Raw genomic sequence first — 14,581 nt, 5'->3', positions numbered from 1 at the left:
TGGAGGCTTTATCTTATAAGCATAATCCATCATGGACTCTCTTTCCAGCCCCTCTCTCTTCTCTGGAGAATGGCAGGTGGGGCAGAAATTCCCAAGCTTCTGGTCATGGCTTGGCCTTTCTTGTGACCAGCCCCTATTCAGGGGCCCACCCGGAGTCACCACATTAGAACAACAGATGCACCTAGTGCCTATATCACTTAGGAATTTACAAGTGCTTTCGGAGCTTTGTGCCAGGAACCAGGGGCAGAGACCAATTTATATGTTGTCTATCATCTCACATGTTGTTCTCCCGGGTGGGCTGAGATCCCCAATCAGGACTAAGGCTGGGGGCAGGTTAGAAGGGCAGTTTTTCCCTAACAAATCATATTCTAGGTAGTATAACAACTCATAAAAGTTCACTTCCTTGGCAGATAGCTGGGCACTATCCTTCATTAAGACTTCAAGGTTTCTCCTGAAGTTCATGCACCCCATGTAGAGGCTGATCGGATGAACATGCTGGGTGTGTTAGTGGCTACTGCCTTTTTGGTTGTTTCTCCAACATGGACATTACTACTGAAATTTCACCATCTCATTTATATTCTGCTAAGGCATTGGGAGGTACAAATAAAATTATTTTTCATTAACATGTTATCTTTTCCTGAATCTGGCCCATGCTTTTATCAGCTTCCTGAATGGTGTGACGTGAAAGGCCATTTCTCCATTTTGAGGGCATTTTTTATATTTATATTGCAGATCATTGTGGCATATGATCACAAGGGAAAAAAGCAAAAGCTATCTTGGTGACTTAGACCTTCCATAGATCAGAATGCTCTGGTATGCAAAACCACTTCCCATCATGGTGACTGGTCATAGCTCTCTCCAGGGTGAGGAGCAACATTTATGATTCCTAACAAGACTTTGCCATCAAGCAGCATCGGATGTGTGGGGTGAGCCAGAGTGGCTTCTGTCTTTTAACCATCCTTGATCCTCCTCTGCATCTGCAAGGATCCAAGATCCACGATCCAAGGTCGTGCCTCCAGGAACCGACAAAAGGACCTCTTCTTCCCCCAAAGTCAATTTCTTCGTGGCCACTGGAACTTCCCCTGCACTTTTTTGTGCATTGTGCCTGAGTTGGTTGTTGGTTGTTGGTTCATTTTTTTTTTTTTCCAGAACAGAATCCTATTTGAAGATGCAGGACTGGGGTTACACAAGGAGCTTACAGTCTGCCTCTTCTGTTTGCGTTTCCTGCCTCTGATATTTGCTTTCAGACTAATTATGAGCTTTTTGGTTCCTTTTCCTTTTCCCCACTGCTCATCCTCAAATAAAGGCTGTACTCTCGTTTCTATCATGAGATGGAAATCTCGTCTGGCTTAGGAAGCTTAAGTATCACCCTGCCTAGAAACAGGGGATGAAGGACATGACCTTTCATAGCCATACTGTTTTCTGGTCCCCAAGGACCTTGGGCTATTCCCAGAGTACTTAATAGAGTCCAGTTATGTTTGTGAAATGAATAAATAGACTCTACCATTTATATATTCATTTGGTTGCTGTGTATTGGTTACTTTTCTTGCCAGGCAGTGTGCTGAGATCCTAGGGCTTCAGTGGTGATCCTGAAAGGCACATGCCTACTGGGGTATAAAAACAAATAGGCGGTTAGTTGTATAACTGCAACTGTGCTAAGAAAATCTGTGATTTCTTGCTCTTTTTAGAAATAATTCACCAATAGGGCACCTGGGTGGGTCTATTGGTTAAGCATCCAGCTTTTGATTTTGGCTCAGGTCATGACCTAAGGGTTGTGGAATCAAGCCCTGTGTCGGGCTCTGTACTAGACATAGAGCCTGCTCAAGATTCTCTCTCTCTCTCTCTCTCTCTCTGCCCTACCCCCCCATTACAAAAGGAAAAAATTCACCAATTTTAAAAAAGATTTTATCTATTCATTAATGAGAGAGAGAGAGAGAGAGAGAGGGCTGCATTAACCTTTGGTCACTAATTTGACCTATCTGAGCCTCCATTTGTCATACATAAAATGTACCTAATACCTATGTCATTGTGTTGTTCTGGGGGATGAAGTAAGGCCAGGTAATGAGATCTTCTAGTACAGTGCCTGGCAGCTGGAGGTACTCCATACCTGACGGTCTTGCTGTCATTCCTACATTCCTACAGCCTGCTTAAGTCAGTCTAGTCTTCTCTTTTCTTCTTTTCTGCTTTATTGAAGTGCCACTGCACCTGTCCTTCAGATCCTTGGAATCTTTAGTTCCTTCCCTTTCTTTAGCTTCACCTCATCTGAGAACTCTGAGAGCATCTCTCATTCTTCCCTGGAATCTAGCCCAGATATCTGGGGGATGGGAGCGGGTTGTCAGTCCCTAGGGAACAGAGGGACTTCTGTTTGGAAGTCTCTGGGAAGATTCTGGGGTCATCCTTGTAGGAAGAAGTTGTGTGTGTGTGTGTGTGTGTGTGTGTGTGTGAGAGAGAGAGAGAGAGAGAGAGAGAGATTGGCTGACTGTGTATATGTCTGGAGGATGGGATTGTGGTAAGGGAAGAATTGAATGAACACTCCAGCTCATCTCCCTCCCATATGTTATTCTGAGCCCGTGCCTGACTACCCCTACTCCATCATTGGGTGCATCCCTGCCTCCTCCTCCTTTTGTGAAATCTTCCCTGCTTGTCAGATCTACAGCTATTTATTCACTATACACATTTATTGAGCACCTAGTGAGTGCAGGCATGGGGAACACAGCCTCTGCGTCCGTAAAGCTGAGAATCCGGTAGAAAAGTAGTTGATACTGGGCAATCACATAAATAAGAAGAGTGGTGTTAAGTATTATGAAGGACAGGTATAAGGTATAGTAAGAGCCCGTTATACCTGCTGAGGGTGGCTAGGGTAGGCCTTGAGGTAACGTTCAAACAGACCTAAAGAATGAGTAGGAGTTAGTTAGGCAGAGAAGGGATGCTTATCACTGTGCCCCCATAGAGCACTCAGGAGTATACATCATCTGGTTCAGCTTCCGTATTATCCTACCATTCCTTCCTTTCATTAATTTGTTCATTCATTTGTATTTATTGAGCACCTGTGACTTGAGTGGGCACTATTCTTGGTGTGGGACTTACAATGGCAGAGGATACAGACACCATCTTGGTCATGGAGCCATCCTGGTGCCATGAAATTCTCATCCTTGTTATCTTGGTACCTGTGTCTGCTTCATTTCCTCGTCCACACTTTGATTCCCTTTGGGGAGGCAGTGTCATTTTGAGAAAGAGCGTGAGTAGGAAGGCAGAGGGAGGGGAAAAGAGGTTAGCCCATCCCCGAGAGCCTAATACGGGCCAGGCGCTTTGTCCAGCATATCATGGACACTTTGTGATTGGTTCTCCCAGTTGGGCTGTTGGACAGCTGCTGGCTTGTCTGGTTTACAGATGGTGAGCCTGAGTTTTTGAAGTTAAGCACCTTGCCCTAGGTCACATGGATGGGAGGTGGTGGGGTCAGGACGCATACCTAGGTCCACCCAGCTGTGCTACAGAGCACTTCTCACCTTTACTTAGATCCTCACTCTATCTCTGACTAGCTGTAGGTTCTCAATTCATGGCACATCTCCGGAGTTGTATCCAGCAGGTCTGCTTGGCCACCTGGCCTCCTACAGTGGGTCAAGATGGTTCTCTCTGTCCCTCTGGAGCAGTCAGGTGGTACTGGCTTCAACAATCCCTGGCTCAGCCAGCGTTCCCCACGCTGCTTACCTAATCTCCTTTGGTCTAACAGATGGCTTTCAGTTTCTTGCCAGCACACCCAATTCTTGTTAAATCTTAAGGTTAATGGTACTTGAGTAAGTCATTCTTTCTGAGGCTGATAGCCACTGTGATCATGCCTGGAATCATAGACAGTTCTACGGCAGGATTGAATGGCTTTAACCCCTGGATTCCAGATAACTAAGGTGGTTTTACAACCTCTTCCTTCTGTCTGTCCTCCAGGCTCCAATTTTATTTCCTCCATGGAGCTTTTCTTGTTTTTCCCAGTTTTTCTCTCCCAAACAAAACTCCTCCAGGGCAAGAGCTGGGTCTTATGCATCTTCCTATCACTGTGGTCCAGCAAAGTCTCTGGTTCTTTGAGGCCATTAATAAATAGGTATTGAGAGAGTGAGAGAAGGAATGTATGATGATAATACACCTTTGGGCTAAGTCTTCATTCAGCACATATTTGTTGGAGTCAATCAGTGTGTAGAACTGTACAGATTCAAGGGTGAAGAAGTTAGCTTAAGTCCTGCCCTCATGGAGGTTATAGTCTAGTAGGATCTATGTCTACCTGCGTGAGTAGGAAGGCAGAGGGAGGAAAAAGAGACTCGATTATACAAGCAAAGAAAAGGAATTATGTACAGCTGCTTATCAAGATAAATCAGGACCTAAATCCTTTCCCCTAAATTATCTAGTTGAATTAATTGATACTTTTTGAGGTTGTTGATTGTGATGAACTCTTGTCATTAAAAGAGATTTTAGAAGAATCATTGATTGATGTAAGATTCAAAAGATTTCAAGGATTTTGAGAATTCTCTTTTTTTCCAGCAAAGATAGACTTTTTGCCTCCTACCTCTGAGCAAAACAATCTCACTGCTCCTGAACTGGGGAGAAGGCAGGCTGTTTTAAAAATCACTGTGGGTACTGAGTTTGTTCTGTAGTTTTCATCAAAATTGGCCTTTAAAATTGTAACTCAGATTGGATAGTTAAATCAGATGTTAATGATCTTCCGTTGATAGTTTTGTGCAGAATAAATAGCTGTCATTTCTTAAATTCTGTTGAGGGTTTTAGGCTAGAGGTGCACTGTGGATCCACATTCTCACTAGGATTTGTAGTGATCTACATTCTTTTTTTTTTTTAAGGAAAATCTCTTAACCAATATCTTAGAATATTAATGAATCTATCCTGTCATATAAAAGAAAACAGAGCAAGCATCTTACTGGGCTGAACTGTGAACTGAGAAACTATGACATTGAAACTTTGAAGGAGAAATGAATCACATTAAGGCATTTGGAGTCACAAGGCCATTAAAGTAGGTTCTAACACAATGAAGCTTATTTCTGGGGAATCCTAGGAGAAAAGCTATATGTGATGGGTCACTTAGCACAGGCACAGCCTCCGGGCTCTCTGACCCTCTCATCTGAGAGCTTCAGACATCCTGCAAAGTGGGGTCAGAAAGATATATCCACTGACTCATCTCACTGAGTCTTCAAGTTTGTTCATTTTACTAAGATCACTTTATATCCACTGAGAGCCTTGGGGGCCACAGAATTATTACAGCCCGAGTGCCTAGCTCTGGAATTCTCTCTTAGTGAGCATGCAGTTATGTAACTAAAGAGCTGCAGATTGCATGAGTAGACTTTGTGAAGGCTTTTCTTGCAGAATGAAACTTTACAGAACCAAGGCCATGGATTAGGCAAGCACTACGCTAAGCATTTTACAATTCCTTGTTGACTAATTTGCAAGATAACTTTGAAAGGCAAGTGCTACTATCCCTATTGTGTAAATAAGGAAACTGAGACCCCAAGAGGCAAGCCTATAAGGGAATTAAGCGGCAGAACTGAGACCACACGGGTTTGCCTCAAAAGCCCACACTCCCCAACAATGCAAAATACAGATTCTCTTCAACTTATGATGGGGTTACATCCTGATGAACCCATAGTAGGTTGAAAATATCATAAGTTGAAATTGCAATTGTAATACACCTAACCTACTGCACCTCATGGCTTCGTCTACCCCCCCCCCCCTTGAATGTGTTCAGAACACCTACATTAGCCTACAGCTGGGCAAAATCATCTAACACAAAGCTTATTTTAAAATCAAGTATCGAACATCTCCTGTGACTTATTGAACACTGAAGAGAAGAACAGAATGGCTGTAAGCGGTGCCCATTGTTTGCCCTGGAGATCCTGGGACTGACCAGGGGCCGTGGCTGGCACTGCTGAGCATCACAAGAGAGGATCATATCGCATGTCACATACACGGGGAAAGGACAAAATTCAGAAATCAAAGTACACTTTCTACCGAATGCATGTTTCTTTCACACCATTATAAAGTAAAAAAAAAAAAAAAAAAAAAAAAGTAAGCCACACCCTTGTAAGTCAGGGACAGTCAGTAGTCCCTGCTGTTGAAAGGATTACTTAGTTTGCAAATCCCCTGCATCAAGTAATTTGCTGTTGCTGTTGGTTTAAGCAAAATCACCCCAAGCTCAAGTGCTTCTTTGCTCTAGCGTGGAGAGCAGGGACAAATTGATGTGTGTAATTTTCAGCTCAGGCGAGGAGGCTGATTTAACAGGAGACCGTCTGCCCTGGAAGGCGGGGGTCAGGTGAGCTGTCAAATCGGCAGTCCTCGGGTCCAGCCCTGTTGGCCCACAGGTGAGGTTTATTTGGTCCGCACTGTATTAACTTTTGATTAGTTGTCAATATTTTAAAATGAAGACATTTACCACAAACATTGGGATTTCTCTCCTTTGCCAGAAGATCCGAACTTCTAGGAACACGGAGCCCACGTTTCTAACACAGCACACAGCAGCCGCATCTTTAAATGGCAGGTGCATCTTCAATGGCACGGCTGCATCTCTAAACAGGCAGAGGCTCCCCAGTCCTCACCACTCCCAGTTTGGCCCATCAGTGAAGCCCGGGTGTTAGTTGTCATTTACCAGCACAAAGTAGCTTTTTTTTTTTTTTTCCAGAAAGTGAAATACTTCCCATCTGAGGTCTAGCAACAGTAGGGTAATAGAAGATAGACCAGGAGGGTTTTCACTGCAAGAAGCTGCCTCGAATACCCAATTATTTTATTCCTGCCCCTATCTGCCTGGCCCCCAAGGACATGACGTGGTGACCCCTGTGGTTCAGCGTCTCGTTTTACAGAGCACACTGAGGCCCAGAGAGGGAAGGTGGCTTGCCCCAGGTCATGTGTTCAGTTAATGACAGAGCCACGGTGAGAACCCGCATCTCCGACTGCCAGCAGCACTGTCCTGCTTGTCCTGACCAGACAAGGGTTGTTGTTCCCACGTCCTGGTTTTGGATGGTCTTGCAGGGATGATGCACTGACACTCCCCTCGAAACACCCTTCAGTTTAAGATTAATTCAGCCATCTGGTATTGCTTTTCTCCCTCTTGGAGAAGAAAATATTCGCTCTGTGAGCATCATACAATGGAAAATTTGTACAGATTACTTCATCAGGGCACAATTTCATTTTTGGTGCCAGGAATGATCGGTTTGTCTGGGGAAATTTATTAAACTAGCGAAAGTGAAAAACACAACATGCAAAGCAGGATCTGTCCCCCTGATTCTTATCCCGTTTATTTTGCAAGATTTGTGTGCGCCAGTTTTATTTATTGCAATCATTGGGGTCCAGATGTCTTCCATTTGGTTTAAAAATCAACTGGGTGTGTATGTGGGGGTGGTAGGGAGGCTAACCACGTTGTTTCATCTAAGCTAGCTCAATAAATAGAACTTTCTTTGCAAAGACAGAGCTGTAAATCTATAGTATTTCGTCTGGGTAGCCTGGGAGAAGAAGCAGTGATTCCCTTGCTGAGTCACCAGGCAGGCAGAGAGCCCTGTGCAAGGGGATGTGCCTCATGTCCCGTCCTGGGCCAGCAACTTGCATTGTGATGCTTTGCTTTTCTCCTCTCATTGGTGACAATGCCAGAAGTGAGCACTGCGAGTGCCAGAAACAGGGTGGGGAAATCATTCTCCTTCATCTGCTTCTGAGTTTAGAGGCTCCAAGAACATCTTTGCTTTTCACAGCCAGATCAACACATAAATATTTACAATCAGCTGTTTCTAGCTCTGAAAACCTGCTACAGGCTCTGAAAGCAAGGGGCATATGCTCTTCCCCATAGATCGCTGTGAGAGCGTGTGTGTGTGTGTGTGTGTGTGTGTGTGTGTGTGTGTGTGTGTTTCAAACTTTGGAGAGCAAATAAACAAGCTCTGAGGCCCAGGGAAAGGTAGGTAGAGTCTCAGCATTCTCTTGCCTACTGGCTTGGGAGTGTTCTGAGCACGTGTCTATTGTTCCTAACGTTAGCAAAATAGGAACACATTTCCCCTACTTTATGATCTCCATCTCGAGGTCCAGTGCCTCGACTGCTCTGCTCTCAGTTCCATTTCTTAATTATGCTGGAAGTCGGGGCTGTGTTTAAGGGGAAAGGCAAGCAGAATGAACAGGATCTCACCTGTTCTGTATGAGCCGAAAAGGTTTTACAGCCCCGTAGTGTCCTAAGTGCACGTTTCTTAAAGAAGAGAATCAGGTGTGGCTCGGCTAGCCTTGGAAAGCATTTCTTTTAAAAAAACTCCTCTGTTTTCTTTTTCTCCCAGTTAAATAGAACCTGAGCCTCAGCGAGCCCCTGGATCTGAGAGCCAGAGGGGCTCCCAGGAGGTCGCATCCTGGTCCCAGGCCTCCAGCCTCACAGGAGGAGGTGGCAGGACAAAGTGTGGGACCATAGGAATTCAGTGCTGTTTGGCAGAGCCTGGTTCTTATTCAGAGAGTCTTTGGAAAAGCAGGAATGCAAAATGCCCGTGGAGTCACACCAGGGCTCAGATGTGCCTCCCAGGCCACGAGGCAGAGCCTCAGAAGCCCTTTGCCAAAGGACGTTCTGCTGGTTCAACAGCTGTATAAATGTCACTGAGAAAGTGACAAGCATAAGGTTTAGCATGGAGCCTAGAAAAGTAAATGCACGGTGTGCTTTAAAAATTGCCCAAAGGCCCAATAGAACGTGAGAAAGAAGTGCAGCTGCCTTCGGATGCCCACAGGATCCAGGCTGTTGACCCCACCCTTTAAAAACGCCTTAGATTCCCTGCTCCCTTTTTCAAAGGAGCAGATGCTCCCACACTTTGGAGGGCTGCAGCGTGGGTCCCAGAGCATGAGGGAGAGTACTTTTTATCTGCAGTCTCCAAAATATAAGTGCCAGCCTGCTGCTGCCAAAACCGGCCAAATGCAAGTTCCCGGGGGGCACGAGGAGGTGATCTGGTGCAGTGTGGGGTCTGGCCGTGAGCTGCTCACCCCAGGTCTCAATCATGGGGGGTTTTCAGCAGCCTCTTCGCTTACCCATCTTGTGCCTCCAGGCTCAGGTGGCATTGTCCTAAAGTCTCCAAACCAATTTAGGGGGACACATACAAATTCCTGCTCATTGTCCACCCTGTACTCATTGACTTCTTTTTTTCTGTTTCTTTTCCCAAGAGATGTCAACTTGGCAACACTTAGGGCTGCCTCTCTGATTGAAATCATGGAGACTTTCATCCATAACCCTACACAGCCCCAGGACAGTTCTTGTATGCTCCCACATTCAGTATAATTAGCCAGATAGACTTGCTAAGCTGTCTGGTTTGAATGAATTCCATTACTCCCCCGTAAGAATTCAGGAGGCGGCCGGTACCCACCAGAGCCAACTGTCCAGCCTCCCCCTCCCATGCTGCCATCTCAGAGGAGGATGTAAATGAATAGGAGAAGCAGAGCAACGTGGGTAAGGACGGGAAATTAAGAACCCATTGTGCTTGCTAGGGTGGTGGCCAAATGGGGCCACTTTGGAATGCCCATAAATCACGTAAAAACCTTCCATCATAGCAAAAATGCAGAACAGGCCTGGACAATGAGGCTGCTTACATATTCTTATTTTAAACAGAATATTCAATACATATTGGCACTGCTTTGCTGTTTACTTAAGTGCTAATCATTATTCAAAAAATGTTTAAGTGCTTCATTTTTATTCCTGAGATAAACCTGTTTTATTTATTTATTTTTTAAGATTTTATGTATTTATTCATGAGAGATACAGGGAGAGAGAGAGAGAGAGAGAGAGAGAGAGAGAGAGGCAGAGACACAGGCAGAGGGAGAAGCAGGCTCCATGCAGGGAGCCTGATGTGGGACTCAATCCTGGGACCCCGGGATCACACCCTGAGCCAAAGGCAGACGTTCAACTGGGAGCCAGCCAGGCATCCCTGAGATAAACCTGTTTTAATATTCTGTTCAAAAAGGACAGAAAAGGGAAAAAAAGGAAAAAAAAATACCCTCTTACCTTGTTTAATTTGGTTGTTGAAAACATTCTATTTTGGCATAAACTTATGTTTGTACCTCAGGGATCTCTTTTAAGAAGACACATTATTGGGGCGCCTGGCTGGCTTAGTTGGTTAAGCATCTGACTCTTGATTTAGGCTCAGGTCATGATCTCAGGGGCATGGGATCCAACCCTGCATTGGGCTTCCAGCTGGGCATGGAGCCTGCTTAAGTTTCTCTCTCTCCCCCCTCTGCCTCTACCCCCAATTGAGCTCTCTCTCTCTCTCTTAATGTTTTTTTTTTTTTTTTTTTTTTTTTTTATCAGCAATAATTTGGGAAAGCTGCAGGTTATTCATTTTTATGTGCTATAGACATGATTATCTTGAACCTACAATTTAAGGTACGGCTCTTTTCACTTAATGTGGCACCATGAGTATCATCCGAAGTACTGTATGAGCACAGTGATTTTTGCCAGTGCGTCATAGTCCACTGAATGAAAAAAGCAGTTTGCTTATCTGTGCCTCTGCATTCATCACCTTCTATTGTTGTATAATTATAAATAATTCGACCAGAATATCTTCTAGAGCCCTCCATATTTTTGTATTATTGTATTTTGGGGCAGGCCGTCTCACACTGGAGAGTGCCCACAGGTCTCACGTGGACCTTGCGAAAGGCACAGTCTAACTCAGCAGGTCCAGGCAAGCCTGACGTTCTGCATCTGTGACTAAGGGGATGCTGAGGCCGCTGCTCAGGCTCGGGCAGTCTCTCAAAGTCCCTGGCATCCAGAGTGTTTGCGAGAACTGTTTTACCAGGTCCTGGTGTGCAGTCCAAGGAGTCTGCCCCTCAGCAGTATGTTCTCACCAAGAGGAAAGCTTTGATTAGGCTGGTGTCCTGAAAAGGCAGGGGCTGCGGCTCAATGGAAGTGTCCAAAGGTCAGTCCCCATTGGCGTTAGAATCATTCAGGTAGTGTGCGCGTGCACACTCACACACACGCTCACATGGATGTATGCGCACACTCACATGCTCGCACATACCCTCATATATACACACTTGCACACATAACATGCTCACACATACTACTCACATATACTCACACACAAACATGCTTATAATCACATACACTTGCACACCTACACATTCATACGCACACATATATACTCATTTGCACACACACTTATACATATGCACACTCACACACATACTCATACATGTACACCTACACTCACACGTGTACCCACATTCACATATGCACACACACTTGTACATACATACACTTATACATTTATGCACACACTCACTCCCACTCCCACATACATACACTCTCGTACACTCACACTCACACACATGCTCCAGACCAGTAGACCAGCATCAATAGAATGTCTGGCAGTGGCTGCCAGGATTTCATAGAGCTTCCTAGGTTTTTCAGGTTTTCACCTTCCTACTCCATGCATAGCCAGGGTTGCAGGGCCTTTCTAAGCCCACGAAAGATTTAAAGCCTACTTTAAATCTCACTGAGTTCCACCTGTGTTTTAAACCTTACTGGGTGAAAACTTTAGGGATTACATACACCCAACTTCCACACTTTTGACAATGGACCTAGAATAGTCATGACTTGTCTTTGCAATTCTAAAAATCAATATCCATAGTCTTTAGGAGAAAACAAGGCCGTTATCACTGTCAATCTCTCCATCAAACTCATTCCTCCATAGTTGTGCTGGACCCCCCTTACTGAACACCAGCAAGCCCCGAATCCCTTCCTTTCCCTCACTCTTCAAATCTAAGCAGTCACCACAGTCTTGCATTCTCTACACACTTTTTCATATAGAACTCAACAGATTATAATAAAATCCTCTCTTCACATGGCTGTGTCTTTCAGCCAGACCTTGAGCCCCTTGACACAGGGACAGCACCTGAAGCACTTTGTTATTCTCCAACCTAGAGCAGTGCCTGTCTAGCACACAGAAGATACCCTTTAAATCACTGTTGAATGAATGCATGTATGACTGACTGACAGAAAGAAGGAAGGAAGGAAGGAAGGAAAGAAAAGAGAGAAAGAGAGAAAGAGAGAAAGAAAGAAATTAGAATAGATTTTGATCACACACAAGCCTGGAAGGTCATTCTCATTGTTAAAAGTTTCATACCGGCATGGTTCTAGCAAGAGCACAGATTGCCTAGATGGAGCCTGGTGCCAACGTGCGTTGGCCCTGGGGTGTGCAAGATGGCTGACAGGATGCCCAGGACGTGCTGTGTCCCTGCCACTTACCACCTGCTAGAGTAACACCTGCTGTTTCTCTTTGGCAGTTGCCTTTTCTGGCCTTGGCTTCACGACGTTCTACTTGGCTGGCAAGCTGCACTGCTTCACCGAGAGTGGGCGGGGGAAGAGCTGGCGGCTGTGTGCTGCCATCTTGCCCCTCTACTGCGCCATGATGATTGCCCTGTCCCGTATGTGTGACTACAAGCATCACTGGCAAGGTGAGTCCCTGCCCAGGGCCTGCCCAGTCCTCATGGGAGTCTGACACTCTCCTGCAGGGATGGGTCCAGAAAGGTACCTATTCAGGGAGAACCGAGTGCCTACTGTCAGGCCAGGGTTGGCTGAAATAACAGCAGATACAGTTTTAAAGAAAACATGCCTGTTCTTGTGAGCTCTGACCTTCATGCTGCCCTTCCTGGGTGTAGAATTGGACCCCCTCCTCCTCCTCTGTGCTCAAGTCCCAGCAGGATGGCAGACCCTTGGCCTCGGATGCAACTGTGATTTCCTTGCTAGATCACTTGCCTCAGTCTTCAGACTTGGTGCCAAGTGGTTTTTGGCTCCTTTCGCATCTCACATCCATCGCACAAGGACATACTTCTCGCCACAGATGCACTTCCAGAGGATGTGTCCGGCCCAGGCATCAATGCCAGCAATGTTCCGAGCAGCTGCTGCAAGGCTGTGGTGAGGCTGACCTATATGTATGAATCCTGGAGTATCTGAGCAAAGTGAAAATAACACAAAACAAATGAGGGACTGGAATAAGACTATACCGTGCCATATCCTCCTGCAGATAAGCTGCAGCTCACGGCCTGCCTGAACGTCAAGCGGCACCTGCCACAGCAAACAGGGAGCAGAGGCTGAGGTGATGTCCATAGGACAGGGGGCCTCCCAGGAGCACCGGGTATAAGGGCCGTATTCCCCACGGGGCAATCCTCAGATTCCCTTGATCAGGACACCCTGAGACAGGAAACCAACTCTGGGGTGCGGGTGGGAGGTGGTTCTGGAGTGGTGGCCAGGAGTCTGCATTAACCTGCAAATTGGTTATTTCCTTTTTTTTTTTTTTTTTTTTTCTTCAAATTGGTTATTTCCAATGAAGTCTGAGAAGCTAGCTTCGGGCAAGAGCTCCAGTGTGTCAGTGTCAGTCACAGACTGAATTATATGTGCCCAGATCCAGCTCCCCATCCGTATGGCTTCCCCTGATCTCTCTATTGCTTGCCCCTCCTCTTCCTTGCCTGCTTTCTGGCTGCCACCAGGCAATTCCCATTCTCCCCCTTTTCTATCTCTGCAGCCAGGTGCCTTGTGATCCTGCACACTTCTCACCTCTTCCCAGGTGTTTAATCCAGGGGTGGTGAGGCAGCAGATAAGGCCAGAGGTGAGGGGTGCTCCTGGCTGGGGATATCTTCTTCCCATCTTTTCCGGGGCCTTCTGCTCCTCCCACTACTTCCCTGGCTTCTCCTGCTCCTTCCCTGGCCTCAGCTCCACCTGCCACCCTCCTGGAGCTCATGCTGCGGGCTTCACAAGCTTCTAGCAGCAGCTTGGAGCCAAGAATAAAGGGTGCAGGGGAAAGAGAGACTGATGCATGGTCTGGGCAGGTGGATGCACCAAGTGCTGACCAAGATCTAGGGGCCCTGCTGATGGGGGCGGTCACTAGAAGCCATAATGCTGAGCCCTGTGCCCACCTTTGGGGTCTACTTTTATCAGTGAGTCAGATGGAGACTGACAGAATCATTTTCCAACAGAATCATTGTTGCCTGGATGATGAGGGCATTTCCCTGTGAAGAATGTTATGGGCTGGCTGGTGTTTTACGGACTGCTTTTCATGGACCCCTTGTGAACTGCAGCGTCTTTTTCTGAACTTGAGAACAATAACCTCCAAATATTTCACATGCTATTTTGTAGACTGAATGAAATAATGGATCCGGATGTACTTTGCACATGAAAACATATTGCACAAATGCAAATTGGTATTGTTGTTGCATCGTGCATTGTTTCTGAAGAAGGATGGGTTGTGTTTCCCAAACTGATTTAGGGGCAGATATGTTTTTGGAACATGGTCTGTTTTGAAGCTGTGAATCCCCGGTTTGCACTTTTATTCAGTCACGTTGGATTTGTGAAATGACGAAGGGTTTCATATTTGAATTGACTGTTGCTTCATCTTAGAAGGCAGTAAGAGCCTTTGCGTAGTGATCTTGTCCTGAAACCCTAAGACATGAGATTGGCCTCTTTTAAATTGCTTTGGTCCTGGCTGGTCTTTTCCTCCTTACCTTGCTGTGGCTGGTACGTCGCGAAAGGATGAAGAATCACAGTCCGAGGCTTTCTGGAAGTGGTGGACTCATCATGCAGCTGGTGTGTTGAAAG

General features: G+C 45.9%; 1 protein-coding gene across 4 annotated transcripts in view; it reads left to right on the top strand.

Annotated features, from left to right (window-relative positions):
• Window positions 1–14,581, top strand: part of PLPP4 (phospholipid phosphatase 4) — a 118,478-nt gene that overhangs the window by 95,728 nt on the left and 8,169 nt on the right. For all 4 annotated transcript variants that reach the window (XM_077877413.1, XM_077877414.1, XM_077877412.1 and 1 more), the window contains one exon: window positions 12,274–12,444. In XM_077877413.1, the coding sequence (XP_077733539.1) occupies window positions 12,274–12,444 (171 nt within the window). The remainder of the gene's footprint in view (window positions 1–12,273; window positions 12,445–14,581) is intronic.

The sequence above is a fragment of the Canis aureus genome, chromosome 29 (assembly GCF_053574225.1).
Source record: "Canis aureus isolate CA01 chromosome 29, VMU_Caureus_v.1.0, whole genome shotgun sequence".
Classification (NCBI taxonomy): Eukaryota; Metazoa; Chordata; class Mammalia; order Carnivora; family Canidae; genus Canis; species Canis aureus.
Note: the sequence above shows the minus strand (reverse complement) of the source record. Positions and strands in the feature narration are given on the sequence as shown.